This window comes from Lampris incognitus, chromosome 5 (assembly GCF_029633865.1).
Source record: "Lampris incognitus isolate fLamInc1 chromosome 5, fLamInc1.hap2, whole genome shotgun sequence".
Classification (NCBI taxonomy): domain Eukaryota; kingdom Metazoa; phylum Chordata; class Actinopteri; order Lampriformes; family Lampridae; genus Lampris; species Lampris incognitus.
This window is the reverse complement of record NC_079215.1, coordinates 39,861,794-39,877,622: the sequence shown is the minus strand read 5'-3', so window position 1 is coordinate 39,877,622 and position 15,829 is coordinate 39,861,794. Positions and strand designations below refer to the sequence as shown.

Sequence of the window (15,829 nt, the reverse complement as noted above, 5' to 3'; positions counted from 1 at the left end):
ACATGGTCACTGTTTTTGTAAAAAACATTAAAATAAGCTTATTACACATACATCCAAATCCCAATTTGTAAAGCACACCTTCCAAATAATGGACACACACACAAAAAGAGATATATTTTCATTATTTAATTCAACAAAGGTGGTTTATTTCACAAAAACTGAAAATTTAACATGTGCAAAAGTATGTGAACCCTTGTATTAGTAGCTTGTGGCTCCTCCTTTTGAGGCCATTACTTCAACCAAACGTCTTCTGTAACCACTAACCAGTCTCTCGCATCTGCTTATGGGGATTTTTGCCCACTCCTCCTTGCAGAACTCAGCCAGTTGAGAGAGGTTGGAGGGACATCTGGTATGTACCAACTTCTTCAGGTCTCGCCGCAACATTCCAATTGGATTAAGGTCCGGACTTTGACTGGGCCAATCCAGAGTACGAATCCTCTTTCTCTGAAGCCATTCCTTTGTAGTTTTGCTGGAATGCTTTGGGTTATTGTCTTGTTGCATAATCCATTTTCGTCCCAGCTTCAACTCCCTGACTGATGGCAGGAGATTCTGGTCAAGAATTTTTTGATATACCGGAGAGTTCATGGTTCCTTGGATAATATGGAGTCGTCGAGGTCCAGAAGCAGAAAAGCAGCCCCAGACCTTCACATTTCCACCACCATGCTTCACTGTTGGGAGGAGGTTCTTTTCTTCATATGCAGTGTTGGCTTTTCTCCAAACTTGTTGGTTTTGATTATGACCAAATAATTCTATTTTGGACTCGTCTGTCCAGAAAATGGACTTCCAGAAGGCCTCTGATTTGTCCAAGTGCTCTCTGGCAAAGTTGAAACGGGCAGCTTTGTTCTTTTTTGAGAGCAGAGGCTTCCTTCTAGCAACCCTCCCATGAATGTCATGGCGATTCAATTTTCGTCTGATTGTAGACGCATGCACATTTGTCCCAGATGCTACCAGAGAGGTCTGCAACTCTCTAGAGGTGATGTGTGGGTTGGCCTTTACCTGATTTATTATTTTTTTGGTGCTTCTGGGTGATAGTTTTGATGGGCGTCCACTTCTAGGCAGAGTTGCTGTCATGTTGAAGGCCCTTCATTTGTAAATTATTTGTCTTACAGTGGATGGATGGAGCTGGAATCTTTTGGAGATGGTCTTATAGCCCTCCCCAGACTGATGGGCTGTCACTACCCTCTTCTTCATGTCCTCGGATATCTCCTTTGCTCTCGGCATTGAATTTCTTCACCCTGGAAATCACTTTGTGCTTATTGCTTGAAAAGCGCTCTTTAAATAAAAATATTATTATTAGACCTTTTTTGTGAAGTGTTTGGAATGCTCTCTAGTTAGCTGCTACATTGTACTGGTGGCCCCTGTTGGTAAGTATGTTCACTCATGCCAATAGCTTCTGATGCATTTAGTTGCTGTTGATGAGTAGATTGCTGAACCTGTTGCAATTTCTCTGTTGCAGGTATGGCTTTAGGACTCCACCTCACCTGGAGCTAAAAGCAAGACCTAAACTGGGAGAGAGGGAGGTCACTCTAGCCCATGTTACAGACTGGATAGAGAAAAAACTGGATCAGGAATTCCAGGTATTGAAAGGCATTACTTCTTTTTCTTTTTAACTTAAGTTATTTAACAAACATTCTTAAACAGAATTGCCATCTAAGAGTGCCTGGAACTGTCAGAAACTGACATTTACTGTTAGTTTGTGAATCATTTTGTTATAAGAAATCAGTGTCTAGGAGTGTAAGAATCAAGGAAAATGTTCCTATGATTGTGGGATTAGCAGGTATATCAAAAGTGCTAGGAAGAGAAATAAGGGTTATAAGTTGAATGGATACTCATTAACAATTATGGAGAATGTCCTGGCAGTTTCACAAGTAAAGCACACACTGTTGGCTTAGGCCTGATTGCAGTATGCTGGGATTATATGCTATTAGTTCATTCAAAGGCTTGTATCAGTGATTATATGTGATTATGAAGTTGCTACATCCCTCACCTTTCCCAATTTATGGTTTCTGCCCTTTATCAGAAAATCTTTGTGATGCCAAACATGGATGACGTGTGGCTGACTATCATGCATTCCGCCATGGACCCTCGTACCTCTGGTGGACCCTTAGCTGGCTCCACAGCCAATCCAGAGTCCTCCCAGTAGGAGAAGGGAGCTTCCAGCCAACCAGCCATACAAAAAAATGTTTACAGTATTTCCCTGAGCTTGTGAAGTCTCAAAATGGAAACTAGAGCCAAAGTTGATAAGCCAGACACTACTGTAACACATACACACATTCCCATAGCAGGGGGGTCTCTCATCTGCCATAGAGAAGGCCATGAATTTTGAAGGAACCAAGATTAGGTTCTCCTAATCAAGGAAACACTTGAGACTACCTGTTGCTTGCTGCTTTACTCAGTACTTATCTTGGTCAGATGAAAAGGATATTTGGAGAAATAATATTGTAACCTCGACTGTCAAAAATGGATTGTTGAGAGTTATGCTTGGCATGGACAGGGTTGAGTTAAGTTAATGGGGGGACTATATTGGGATGTATAAAGTATATTATGTCCTATGAACACATCACTTTAGAAGCATTCACCAGATACCTTACATCTTGCTCTTGTCAGATTTTCTCTGAAGGCACAAGGGAGGAAAATATAATGTGATGACACAGCATGTTATTTGAGACACTAATTTGACGGACCTCGGATGGACAGCATGCACTTTGGTTGAGGAATGTCACAGGGGTATTGTAGTCCTTTGTAGTATAGTGAAGCTATGATAAGTACAGGGTTCTGATGTCATGATGAAATCAATAGAATTTCATTGTGAAAACAGTTAGCAGGTCTAATGGTAGAGTTGGAAAAACAAAGTTTATATTTAAGTGTCACGGAATTGGAAAATGCTGATACTTGATCTCCTGTTTCTGATTTTTGCTTCATGAAATATCCAATCTGCAGAGTGCAGTGTGTCCTGACGTTGACAGTCTTCAGACTGATGGAAACTAACAGTTTTTATTTGTGCTGTGACTACACACTCTCGACACCCTAACCCACCAAAACTGTAATTTATATGCAAATGACCCTATGATTAATGTGTGCATGGAGCTACATGAACTAAGAATTTCCACCCTTTCGTTAACCTCTGAAAGCGAATGCTAAAGAGCCAACTCACTTTTTTGTCGGCAAATATGCTTCATTTCACTGATGCCTTTGTAAGTTCCATGCTGCAGTAATTACAAATACTTGGGCATGGTAAGTGCAATGATAGAAGTTATGTATACAGTATGATCTAATTAAATTATCATACAAAAGTATGTGTGGAGAGTGATATGTGCAAGGTCTCTAAAACCACTATTGAATGTATAAATGGATACATTAGCCCTGTTGATGTTTTGTGAAAAATATTCTTATCCAATCATGTTTCGATTGGGGTTTGCAAACTATTGCACAAATACAGTATAGCCTTTTCTTTTCAATGTAATAAACACTATTCCACCTAATGGGTATCTCTGCAGATGTGCTGGCCAATCAATATTTGAATTCATTGCATTAAGCTTATTGACCATTTGCCGAGTAGCAGTTAGTGTATTTATTCATGCGTTCGTATCACTTATCTTGGTAATGTAGGACATGACTTCAAATGATCAACTCCAATAACTTCTAATGCTTTGAAATCAGTTTCCTCCCCCCATGTGTTGAATAAAAAAATAAATGAAGTCTAACAACACCTAGATGAAGGTGAATACTGTAGTGCTTTAATTGCCAAAAATGCATAGCCGTGTTATTTAACTCCTGTCAGAGGCCATCTTTTATAAACTGTCATACCCCTAATCCCAGCCCTAGTTGTTTAATTAGGCATACAGTGACAGATAATCTTCCTGTTCTAAAGTATACATCCTCTATTGACACAGCATTTTGAGATGATACTCTGAAATATCAACATTGACTTTGTTTACATGAATTTGTGTTCATTCATTGCTTAAGCACTGTGCCATTTTTGTGATACAGTGTATACGATATAATTTATAAGGTAAAATATAATATATACTACATCTGATACATTGTGCTTGAACTCATCGGGGTAGACAAAGGCACAAAGGCTGGGTTTTGTTTTTTGTTTTGCCTCTCTGACAAACCAGAACGAAATGAGTGGAACTCCCATTGGAAATATAAAGATGATGTAGTTATGAAGTGTTAAGGAGTTTTTAATTTTGCCGTATAATTTAAAGGCCAAACTGATTGTGTATCTGCCTCATTTACAAAGAAAAGGTTATCTAGTTTAAGCCTTTAAACCGTTGCAAATGTTTGTTTTGCAGGCCTTATCCTCACATCTGGAGAGAAAACCATACATTTTGTATCAAGAATTGTAATGCCAGGTACAAATGAAGAAATACTGCTTTCTTTGTAATTATTCGCTGTTGATTGAGAATAAAGATTTTTCTGATGAACCTTTCATGCGTGTGCTTGCCTGCTTGCGTGTGTGCGTAAGCGCGCATCTGGATCGACTCCTCCCCCCCCCCTCCTTCCTTCCGCCCTTGGGAGTTTAATGTTCCCTAGCAACCGACGGACAACAGTCTACAGTCCAATGGTGAGACCACGTTTTATTCAGGAAAATGAGTACTTTATTTTATTATAGATTTTAGACATCTGGATGATAGCAGTTATCCGGATATTTGTTTATCTGATAGATACCCTCGACTTAATTAAACCAGCTGATCCGTTAACGGCAGCTAACGCTAGCGTTAATGTTGGCTTTGACTTTGTGAGAAAGCCGGACGACTTTAAAGATTATTTTTTTTCGTCATTTTCTGTTTTAATTTCAACAGTAGAGAGAGACAGGGAAGGTAGGGGAGAGGTGACATGCAGCAACCGGCCCGGGCTGGATTCGAACCCAGGCCACTGCGCTGAGGACTGTGGTGAGCCACCGGGGCGCCCCAAGTCAGACGGCTTTAGTTACATCATTAGCAAAGATCCATTCATGTTAATCGAGTCGTTTGCTACGGCACGCCGTTGGTGTTATAACGTTTCATTATAACCTATCGGGTGGTCTTACCAAATGTTACGGCGCAGGCTAGGGATAAATCTACACCACAAGACGTCTAGACGAAGAAGGACATATCGCCACAACACTGGTACATAACGACAACAGTGACTCGATAATATGGCTTATAGCGCTCTCTCTCGCACGCTCGCTCGCTCTCGCGCTCTCTCCCTATGATATATATATATATATGTGTGTGTGTGTGTGTGTGTGTGTGTGTGTGTGTGTGTGTATGGATGTATTATGTATATATATGTATGTATGTATAACTTTGTTAAAAGAAACACTCAACAGTAGGGAAAGTGCTCAACAAATAACCTTATTGTAGCTTTATTGCACCCTTGTGGTAGCTTTATTGACAGCTGATGATTGCGTATGGCATGGAACAGGCTTGTACTGTCTCAAAGAATTTACTTGATTCACTGGATTATATATATATCATAAGGCATTGTAAAAGTTTGTTGTACACTGATATATTAGTGTTTTCAATTCTTTTTGATACTGACATAACTTGGACATTGTATGGTAATTTAGGTAATTACATGTATAGAGATAATGTTATTGCAGTTGGCTTAGTGAACATGATGTTAATGCTTGTATCATCATGCAGTCTAAACCCCATCACAAAATCAATGGAGGAGAGTGTTGGAAGAGGAGATGAGGGGGAGGAGTCCATCATCCGGGATGCAAAAGGAGACGAGCAGCCAGATGACTCTGACATCCCAGCAGAAGATTCACCTGTGCCAGAGGTACCAAGTCTAACAGAGAGGATTGCACTGCACAGTTCGCTGTAACAACCGTTATAACAAAACCTTCCAGTCAAGAAATTGTGGTTGAGTAGAAGTAGTACTGGGTTTGAAATGAAAATATGCCGGAACTCTGTGCATATGTGCAGTACTTTGAAACATATGTGTGTTTCCCAGTGTGGCTCAGAGGACTGCTCTGACAGGAAGCTGCCGCACACGGAGGCAGATGATCTGTCCTGCCAGGCTCGGTCTGGAGATGGGGGTGCTGATGGAGTGCCCCTCAACCCAGGTCAGACAGACACCGCTCTGGGTCAATGATGATTTGTTTTCCCTTTCTCCTTGAGATATTCGATCTGTGTCTTGGGAGAAAAAGAACTTTAATAATCTACCTTTATTTCAAGATAGCTAAATGGTAATTTTGCCTTATCCGATAGGGCAATTGAGAAAGACTAAATCTGGGTAAAAAAGAGAGAGGCAAATACACAGTGAGGGTACTGAACTGGATATGTAACCAGGAAGTTGTGGTCCGGCTGAACGTAAATGTTACAAACGTAATCTGATTGGGCCACCTGGATGTTTGCATTACTTACTTAATTAACCAATGAATGAATGAATAAACCTTTCTTTCTCCTGATATTAAAAAGTTGTAGAAACATGAGACAGCATATGGATATAACAATTAACAGGCACACAGACTATTACAAGACAAAGTACAAGAGACAAACCTAAGAAATAAGATCAATATTGCCAATGAATCAGACATTCCCAGCCATCAATTGGTAACTCATGTTTTCTCTTGGTCTAAGTGCAAGATAATATAGGTGGGGACCTGTCACATCTCACCACAGCTGACAACATGGAGAATCAGACAGCAGAGGAAGAGGATGCAGATGAGGAAGAACTAATTGTTCTCGACCCTGAGCATGTCAGAACCTTATCCTTATATCAAATCAAATCAAATCAATTTTATTTTTATAGCCCAATATCACAAATTACAAATTTGCCTCAGTGGGCTTAACAGCAACACAACATCTGTGTGTTGCTAGCCTAATATTCATTTAGGTACCATACCAACATATTTACAAACACCCTCTTTCATCATTCTGGATTATGAAGAATGGTAGCTGTTTCACAGTGGTGTTTTTACTAATCAATACACAATATACAAGGATGTGCATTTGCTACCACTTTTCACATGGCACTAAACTCTCCAAAGTAACATACACACTATGCTCACCAATGATGGAAAGTAATTTAAAAACAAGCTCCAAAGAGGTAAACGAGTTTATCAAATGGCCATTTTCCCCCCAAAATGTCACAGTGCTCTCTTTAACATTTCACCAGATATCTAGTAATCGCAGTGTAGTACCATCGAATCTGAAGTGAATGTAAATTTGTTTCTAGCCTCAAGTGAGAAGGTTCCAGACAGCCCTGAAGAACCACCTGAGTAAGCAGCTGGAGAGACTCAACATGGACATAAACGAAAAGGTGAGCTTCTCCTTTCTTACGAGCACATTGCCATTTTCTTTTGTCTTTTGTTGTTGGCTAGTCTTTTCAGCTTCTTTTCATTCCTTACATATATGTATATATATTACATACGAGCAGAACACACCCCACACAGTACGCAGAACATGCAGAATTCTCCATTGTGGACCTTCTGGTGGATGTTTCAGTCCAGTGGAGGGCGCCATTGGCTTTATTTTTGTTCACTTGCGCTTATTCTGTTTTTTGTTTTACTAACATCTTAAAGCTTTCAGTTAAAAAAAAGATAAACAAAACAAAACAATTGCTAAGAAAGGTTTTTATCTCAATAAATCACCTTAAAACGAAGTAAAAAAAAAACAGGAAAATTTTGGGTTTGTTATAGATTTCTTTCTTTCTTTCTTTCTTTCTTTCTTTCTTTCTTTCTTTCTTTCTTTCTTTCTTTCTTTCTTTCTTTCTTTCTTTCTTTCCATAGACCTCTTACATGAAACTCACCCAACATCTTGACGTATTTATCTTTGTCCGTCTGCTTTAGTTGGCAGTTGAGAAGGCAGAGGGTAGCCATATGCAGGAGTTGCGTGTTGAGGTGTACAGAGTGCAAGAACAGCTTGCCAAACTCCAGGCCAGTCTCGAAGACCATCACCAGACCACTGTACAGGCAACAACTGAACGTCAGCAGGCCCAGGATCAGCTGGAGGCAATGAGGAGTCAGTATCGCGGGACAGTTGGCCAAGCCGACAAGGACAGGACTAATGGTGAGAGTGCTGATCACCGACTGGATAGATGGTGCTCTTGTTGCATGTTTGAATACATTGCATAAGGTCAAATATTGCATTGATGTTGCTGGTAACTACGTTGTTTTGTATCAGTTCCCAGAGTTCAGTTACAGATGTGAACTTTTTTTTTTATTCACCGGGAATCTTTTATATATATATATATATATATATATATATATATATATATATATATATATATATTTTTTTTTTTTTATTTCCCCCTTTTTCTTCCAATTGTACTTGACCAATTACCCCACTCTTCCGAGCCGTACCGGTCGCTGCTCCACCCCCTCTGCCGATCCGGGGAGGGCTTCAGACTACCACATGCTTCCTCCGATACATGTGGAGTCACCAGCTCCCACTTCCCCTCGAACAGGTGCCCTAACTGACCAGAGGAGGCGCTAGTGCAGCGACCAGGACACATACCCACATCCGGCTTCCCACCCGCAGATATGGCCGACTGTGTCTGTAGGGATGCCCGACCAAGCCGGATGGAGGTAACACAGGAATTTGAACCATCCATCCCCATATTGGTAGGCAATGGAGTAGACCGCCATGCCACCCGGACGCCCCCTTTTTTTTTCATCTTAATCGTGTAGATGTGTACACCATCTGAATATTGTGAAGCTAAATTGCTTATTTTTTTTGTGTGAAATATATACAATAGCCTCTGTGCAGTGGTAAAACAGAATCAGTGGCAGGCCATATATCATAGCCACTTCACTCACACTGTGTGACCCCTTCACAGTGTTCCAGCTGCAGGCAGAGATAGAGAACCTATTGCAGCATCTCTGCTACATGCAGGATGTCAATGCAGACCTGCTCTCTCACGTACGTGTCATGAAGAACGCAACACGTAAAGCGGATGCTGAGAAAACAAAGGCTGAAGAACAAAAAAACCAGCAGGTAAGAATGCTAGTTTCAAAACACAAATGTTTGAAAACTTCTACTGTATTGGCACATAGTGGAGGCACGACACTGATTAGTAGTAGGCATTGAACATTTTATTTCTTTAAGCATTGTTATTCGTGAATGTACAGTGGTTGACTGACATAATTGTGCCTCTTTCATCAGGACTTGTATGTGGAGCGTCTGACAAAGGACTTGGAGAGACTGACGGAGAAGATGGCAGTGTATGAGGCCCAGGCCAGCACCCAAGCAAAAGAGACACAGGCTGCCAAAGAAGTCCTCTCTGAGGTAGCTAAAGCATGACAATACATGATTGAAGTCTTTGACTGTAATCCACAAGTCCAATGAATGTGAAGGAGATTGTTGTGGTGACATCAAGCATCTTTCCATTCAAATGCCAAGCAAATCCTTTGCCAAATTTTTGAAAAGGAGAAAAATAACAAAGTGCCAATCAGTTGTTTCCATGAGGTGTCTTTTTGAGTAAATTACCAATCTGCTCGTGAGTATGACTCTCTCATTAAAACATTCAAGAGAAAAACAGAACCATGAACAAGTATTACATGCCATTGGAGGAATTTGTGAAACTCATGTCTAGCCACCCTTGTAAACTGAAATGTCCACTGACCACCTGCAAGAGTAAAAACTTTTTTTTGTCAGTATTCATGATATCTTAGATGTCTTTTTTAAGATTTGGCATCTCCATTCAGCTTTTTATTCACAATTTCAAAATTTGCATAAAAATATCTTGACGGAAATCTAATTAAGTGGTGCTTAGGATATTTTTTTAGACTTCTGCTACTTGTCAAAATGTCTGAGACAAAACAGATGAAAAGTAACGGCAGCACAGATTTGTTCAGTGAGGAATGGCAGGCCTCTGTCATTGCCTAGTGAGAATTGACATTGCGGGACTCTAGTCCATAAATATATGCTTATAGAGAGAAGGTTGAGTCCAAATGGAGGGAAAACAGCGAAATATACAAGGTACACCCACATGCTCCCAGATTCCCACCTATAATGTCTTTAGTCAGTAAACAACACTCATACATCTAATTTTACATATTTGTCCATACCTTCAGTGAAAAGACAGAACAAGAAAGACTTTATAAAGACTTTTGGCCAGCACGGTGGCCCAGTGATTAGCACTGTCACCTCACAGCAAGAAGGTCCTGGGTTTGAACCCCGGGGTTGTCCAACCTTGGGGGTCATCCCAGTTCGTCCTATGTGTGGAGTTTGCATGTTCTCCCCATGTCTGTGGTGGGTTTTCTCCAGGTGCTCCGGTTTCCCCCACTATCAAAAAGACATGCATGTTAGAGTTTATACTCCTGTCTGTGCCCCTGACCATGGCAAGGGAAAAAGAACTGGAGTTGGTCCCTGAGTGCAGCATTTACATTACATTACAATCATTTAGCTGACACTTTTATCCAAAGTGACTTACAATAAGTGCATTTAACGTAAGAAATCAGGAGAACTACTAGTCATCAGAGGTCATGAAGGCGGCAGCCCACTACTCCTAGCTATACAGATCACAGCTAGGATGGGTAAATTTGCAGTAAATTAATTTCCCCAAGGGGATTAATAAAGGGACAGGGTGGCGCAGTGGTTAATGCGGTCACCTCACAGCAAGAAGGTCCTGGGTTCAAGCCCCGGGGTAGTCCAACCTTGGGAGTTGTCCTCTGTATGGAGTTTGCATGTTCTCCCCGTGTCTGCGTGGGTTTCCTTCGGGTGCTCCGGTTTCCTCCCACAGTCCAAAGACATGTAGGTCAGGTAAAGAGGCCATACTAAATTGTCCCTAAGTGTGTGTGTGTGTGTGGCAGTTCTGGCAAATGCCAGAAGGGCCGCTGCATTTTTGGGCCACTGGGCGCTATATTCTGAGAAGAGAAAAAAAAAAGTTTTTTTTTTGTACCTAAATAAATTCAACACAGGCGGCTACAATCGCGTATCACAGCAGCCCACTATACAGGATGGGCCAGCCCACTTTTTTAGGGGAAGGGGGGGCTCCCTGGTAAATTATGCTGAATAGTGTTGGTGTAAGGTGGCGAGCAGGAGCAGCCCCTCCCCCTCCTCAAGTGGATCGGCCCAGGTCTAGGCTTATGTGCAGTCACAGTGCGGTCAAGATGGTCAAGTTCATCTTTGGTCGAGTTCAACAATAAAATGTTAAAAATGGTAGAAAACAGTAAAAATAGAAAAGGAGGTGCTGAAAAAGAAAGAGAGAGGAAAAAGAAAAGCCATTTAGCTGGCACAGCTAAATGTGCCAATTTAACTATGTTTATGCAGCCTGCCATGTCCAAAACAACTAAACTAGCTAACGTTAACAGCAGGAATGAGGAAGAGGAGCACAAAGGAGGAAGAGACAGAGAGACAAGCTAACGAGGAGGGAGAGAGCCTGGCTAACAAGGAGGGAGAGAGACACAAGCTAACAAGGGAGAGAGTCAAGCTAATGAGGAACTACTAGAGAGACATGATGCTAATGAGGTACGCCAACGAGAAGGGTGAGAGACACAACGAGGAGGGAGAGAGACATAACGATCTTAACTATTTCACGTGGCCAAAACCACACGAGTTGGATTTATCTTTCAAGTATCACCCAAATCAGACCAGCAACATCAGTGTGTTTCAAACAACCAATGGTACAAAATGGTCGTGGCTCACATGCTGCACTGACATGAATAGAAATAGGCCTGTCCCCTTTAGCTTTCGCTAAAGGGGACAAATCTGACAATCCATTCATAACCCGGGTGACAGACTGGCAACATATCCACCAGCGAATTGCAGAACATGAGAGATGTGAACAACATAGTGTGTGTGCAGATGCATACCTCTTGCGGATCAGCAAAGGAAATATACAAGACTTAATCAATGTCAATCAGATGTCTGCCACGAGAGAACAAGTGATGGAGCGTATTGTTGAGATAGTTAAGGTAATAGGGAAACGTGGCCTCAGTTACAGAGGAAATAAATTCGAAGCTGCCTACACTTTAGATGATAATACTGCAGACCACGGAACGTTTTTGGAACTTGTTATTTTGGTCAGCAAATTTAATTTGTCTCTGTAACAGCATCTAAATAAGTGCATTGAAAATACCAAGCAATTGCACTGAGCTGGAAGTACAGGCAGAGGTTCACTTGTCACGCTCCTCTCGAAAACAACAGTGAACACTGTTATAGAGGTTATAGGCCGTCTTATTAAAAAATCAATAGCTGCTGAGGTTAAGGAGGCCGGAATGTATTCCATTCAAATCGACACCACTCAAGATATTGCAAGCAAAGACCAGTGCTCAGTAATAATCCATTACGTAACAGATGTGATACATGAGAGATTGATTGCGCTTGTTGACTGCGAGTCATCTTCTGGAGATTATTTCGTTGATTTGCTAAAGCAGGTGCTGGACAAGATGCACATTGATGTTAGTGAGTGTGCCGTATATTCCACGGATGGGGCCATGAACATGCAAGGAGAGTACAAGGGCTTTTCTGCCCTGTTGTCAGCCCATTCACCGCAACAAGTGCATGTCTGATGCTATGGACATGTTCTTAACCTGGTACTCACCGACACCACTGGTACGGTCATAGCCAGTGCATCGCTATTCTCTCTCTTAAATGACGTAGCCGCATTCTTGAAAGAGTCATATAAACGAATTAACATATGGGAAGAAGTAAGCCAGGACGTGCGTCACAGGCATCTGTCACCAGGTGGTGGGCAAAAGATGTAGCACTGAGGAAGGTGTTTGGCCAGTTTGGTGATCCAGAAAACTGTCTCTACATTGACCTGATTGTCACACTGATGGCCATAATGGATTTTTATTATTTATTTGTTTATTTCGAATGTTAACATTTTTTTAAAATGTATAATATAAGAAAACAAAAGAGAAAAAAAATCAAAAAAGCAAGCAATATCACCATCAAACATTTGTTTTAAATCTTGGCAGTTTGAAAAGGAGTAAGCAGAAGTAAAAAGAAAAATTTTCTAGTCCTACCCCCTTTTTCTATTTCAGTATTTCAACAGTGAACTGTGTGATGTAAATGAAAACTCAATCATCTACCACCAGTGACCATGACGTCTATCTAGTAAACCATACAAAGATCATTCATTCAACACAACAAGAACAAAGCAAGTGCAGAGCAACATCAAAACAACTCAAGAACAACTCACACAAGATGTCACAGCTCCATCCCATATCTGTTCAAAATATTATTTTTAAAGTCTTTTAAATTTGATTATTGATTCACATGTTTTCATTTCATCACTGCAATTATTCCATATCTTGACACCTTTGGTTGTGATACAATGTTATTTTGCATTTGTCCTTACTGGGTTTTGTTTAAACGTACATATTCCTCTCAGGTCATAATTACTTTCCCTCAACTGGAACAACCCCTGGATACCATTGGGTATGTTAGAAGACTAGACTAATACTTTATGTCTATCTCTGCGTAGATGAAGTGGATTATTAAACCGTTATAAAGAATCGTACTGACTACCGAACTTCTGCTGGAGGGAAAAAATGCAGCCTTCGTTTATTCGGTCGTTTTGAAGGAAAAAGAAAAATGAACAGCGTCTCAGTGACGTAATCAATCCGCGCATGCAAGCGCAACACCGCCCACTTGTGGACAAACAAAGTCGTAAACAAAATAATAGTACACAGTAACACATAGTCATACAAATACACTGGTGTCATATCTCAACACTCCCACTTATGAATCATGAGCTTACTGTATACCTTTTCATATTCATAGAACAAAATTAAAAAAAAACTTGGTATAACCCATACCACTCACATTTCACACACCAAACGTTGCCTTAGTAAATGTCTTCAGTTTTACCTTGGATGCGGGCTTCGTCATTACATTCGCAACCATTTCGTCTGTAAGGCAATACACCAATGACATCCTTTCCTTTGACTCCTTGGAGTACACACAATGGTCTGATTGATTTTGTGTAAAACCATCACCTGTCAAACACTCGTGTAACAGTAAGTTCCAATTGCGGCCAGACTGCTTGAGGCCGTAGATTGACTTCTCTAGTTTACACACTAGTTTTTCTCCCTTCTCAATATAACCCTCAGGTTGTTCCATGTATATGTCATAGTCTATGGGGCATGAAGATAGGCCGTCTTTACATCCATCTGGTGTAAAATCAAGTCATATTGAGCCGCCTTCTGTAGAAGCACTCGGGACACTTGTTAGGTTGGCTGTTGGCGAAAATGTCTCCCCATAATCCACCCCAGCTCTCTGGCTATATCCCTTTGCTACAAATCTAGCCTTGTACTTGTCGTGTCCGTCTATATCTGTCTTTATCGCATACACCCACCTTCCACCCACTGTTTTCTTGCCCTCTGGCAATTTCGTAATGGTGAATGTTTTGTTGTCTCTTAGAGACTCCATTTCCTCGTCCATTGCCCTGGACCATTTTTCTGATTCTGGCGATTCCATGGCCTCTTTAAAGGTCAGAGGGACACCGCACACTGCCCTGTATGCATAATCTATAGTAGTGAGTGAGCTGTCATCACTGTCGCCCTGACTATAGTCAATCAGGTATCTCGGAGGGTTGCGTTCCCTTTGGGGGTACCTCCCACTGGCTGAGGCTTGTGACGTCACCCTTGGATGCTCCTCGTCATCGTCCTCGGGTGCTGACTGTGTACCGTCAGTCTGTACATTTTTCTGTACTCTAGGCTGAGTTGCAGCTGTCTCAACAGACTTTCTCTCTCTTACCCAGTCTTCTGGGTGCAGACCTGGTGTCTGAGTCTCATTTTCACTAGTTGCCTTGTGTACAAACTTAACTAGTCTGTGTTTCTGTACTTTCTCTTGGTCAGGGTAGTAGACTAGGTAGGCCGGGCTGTTCTTGTCGTGTCCTACAAAACGCCCCCTCTCACATCTAGAATCTAATTTTCCCTTGTCCTGCTGGTAAGCATAGCATTCTGTCCCGAACTTTTGCATTCTAGCCATGTTGCACTTTTTTCCTGTCATTGCCGTCTATGGCGTAGTGCCTGTGTGCTTGTTGAAGCATCTGTTTCTGGTGTGGGCTGCCTCCTGTACGGCATAATACCAGAGGCTCTTTGGTAGACCACTATCTATTAGCATACACCTTGCCATCTTGAATAGTGTGCGTCCTTCTCTCTCTGCAATGCCATTTTGATGGGGAGAGTATGGGCAGGACGTCTCATGTCTTATTTTGTTCCGTCTCAACAGGGTTTGAAACTCCTTGCCTGTAAACTCAGTTCTATTATCCGACCTTATGCATTTCACTGTCCCATAGGGAGCTACATCTGCCAGAAATTTCTCGGTCGCTTGCACTGTGTCACTCTTTGTTTTTAAGAAATAAACACACACAGCCCCTGTGCACACATCTGTAAATGATTGCATGTACCTGAAACCATTAATGGACTCGTTTGCCACAGGACCGGCTAAATCAGTGTTTACCAACTCCAGTGGTGTCTTGGCTTTGTCTGTAGGTTTACTGTTCCTGTTTTGGGTAAACTTCCCTTCTATGCATACTGCACACTCTTTGTCAGGTTTACACACTTTACCCTTTATATGCATACCATCAGTGATATCCTGTAGCTTTATGATATCGTCATAGTTGCAGTGGCCCATTATCTCATGCCAAGTTTCTATATCATGGCTCACATGGCACTTTTCAACAACACATTCAGTTTGCAAATAGTACATTTTCCCCTGTACAAAAATGTCAAGCCTGGTACCATCTGGTAACATCAGGGCATCTCTGCCCTCTTTGAAGAACACACGGGCTCCGTGTGCTGTTGCAGACTTCACAGAGAAGCGCTCTTGGGGGTACGATGGAATATATAGTGCGTTCCGCAGTGTCACTCTACACCGTCGCCCCTCACTGTCGAGCAGACATACCGTAGCATCTCCCCTGCCCTGCACCACACCAA

General features: G+C 41.6%; 2 protein-coding genes across 2 annotated transcripts in view; both read left to right on the top strand.

Annotated features, from left to right (window-relative positions):
• Window positions 1–4,426, top strand: part of tex2 (testis expressed 2) — a 73,442-nt gene extending 69,016 nt beyond the window's left edge. The window contains exons 12-13 of the mRNA XM_056279891.1: window positions 1,457–1,577; window positions 2,021–4,426. Coding sequence (XP_056135866.1) covers window positions 1,457–1,577; window positions 2,021–2,143 — 244 coding nt within the window. The 3' untranslated portion in view covers window positions 2,144–4,426. The remainder of the gene's footprint in view (window positions 1–1,456; window positions 1,578–2,020) is intronic.
• A 3,465-nt stretch (window positions 4,427–7,891) lies between these two features.
• Window positions 7,892–9,391, top strand: LOC130112505 (coiled-coil domain-containing protein 40-like). Its single transcript, XM_056279894.1, has 3 exons — window positions 7,892–8,006; window positions 8,776–8,933; window positions 9,102–9,391. Exons 1-3 carry the CDS (start codon window positions 7,952–7,954, stop codon window positions 9,237–9,239), a joined length of 351 nt encoding a protein of 116 aa, XP_056135869.1. The 5' UTR covers window positions 7,892–7,951; the 3' UTR covers window positions 9,240–9,391.
• Window positions 9,392–15,829: the final 6,438 nt, after the last annotated feature.

What these genes read in the sequence shown, in the direction of transcription:
- LOC130112505 (XM_056279894.1), top strand. Translation starts at nt 7,952, where the DNA reads ATGAGGAGTCAGTATCGCGGGACAGTTGGCCAAGCCGACAAGGACAGG. An exon ending in CGACAAGGACAGGACTAATG is followed by an intron (nt 8,007 to 8,775) that starts GTGAGAGTGCTG and finishes ACCCCTTCACAG; the next exon opens with TGTTCCAGCTGCAGGCAGAG. An exon ending in AAGAACAAAAAAACCAGCAG is followed by an intron (nt 8,934 to 9,101) that starts GTAAGAATGCTA and finishes CTCTTTCATCAG; the next exon opens with GACTTGTATGTGGAGCGTCT.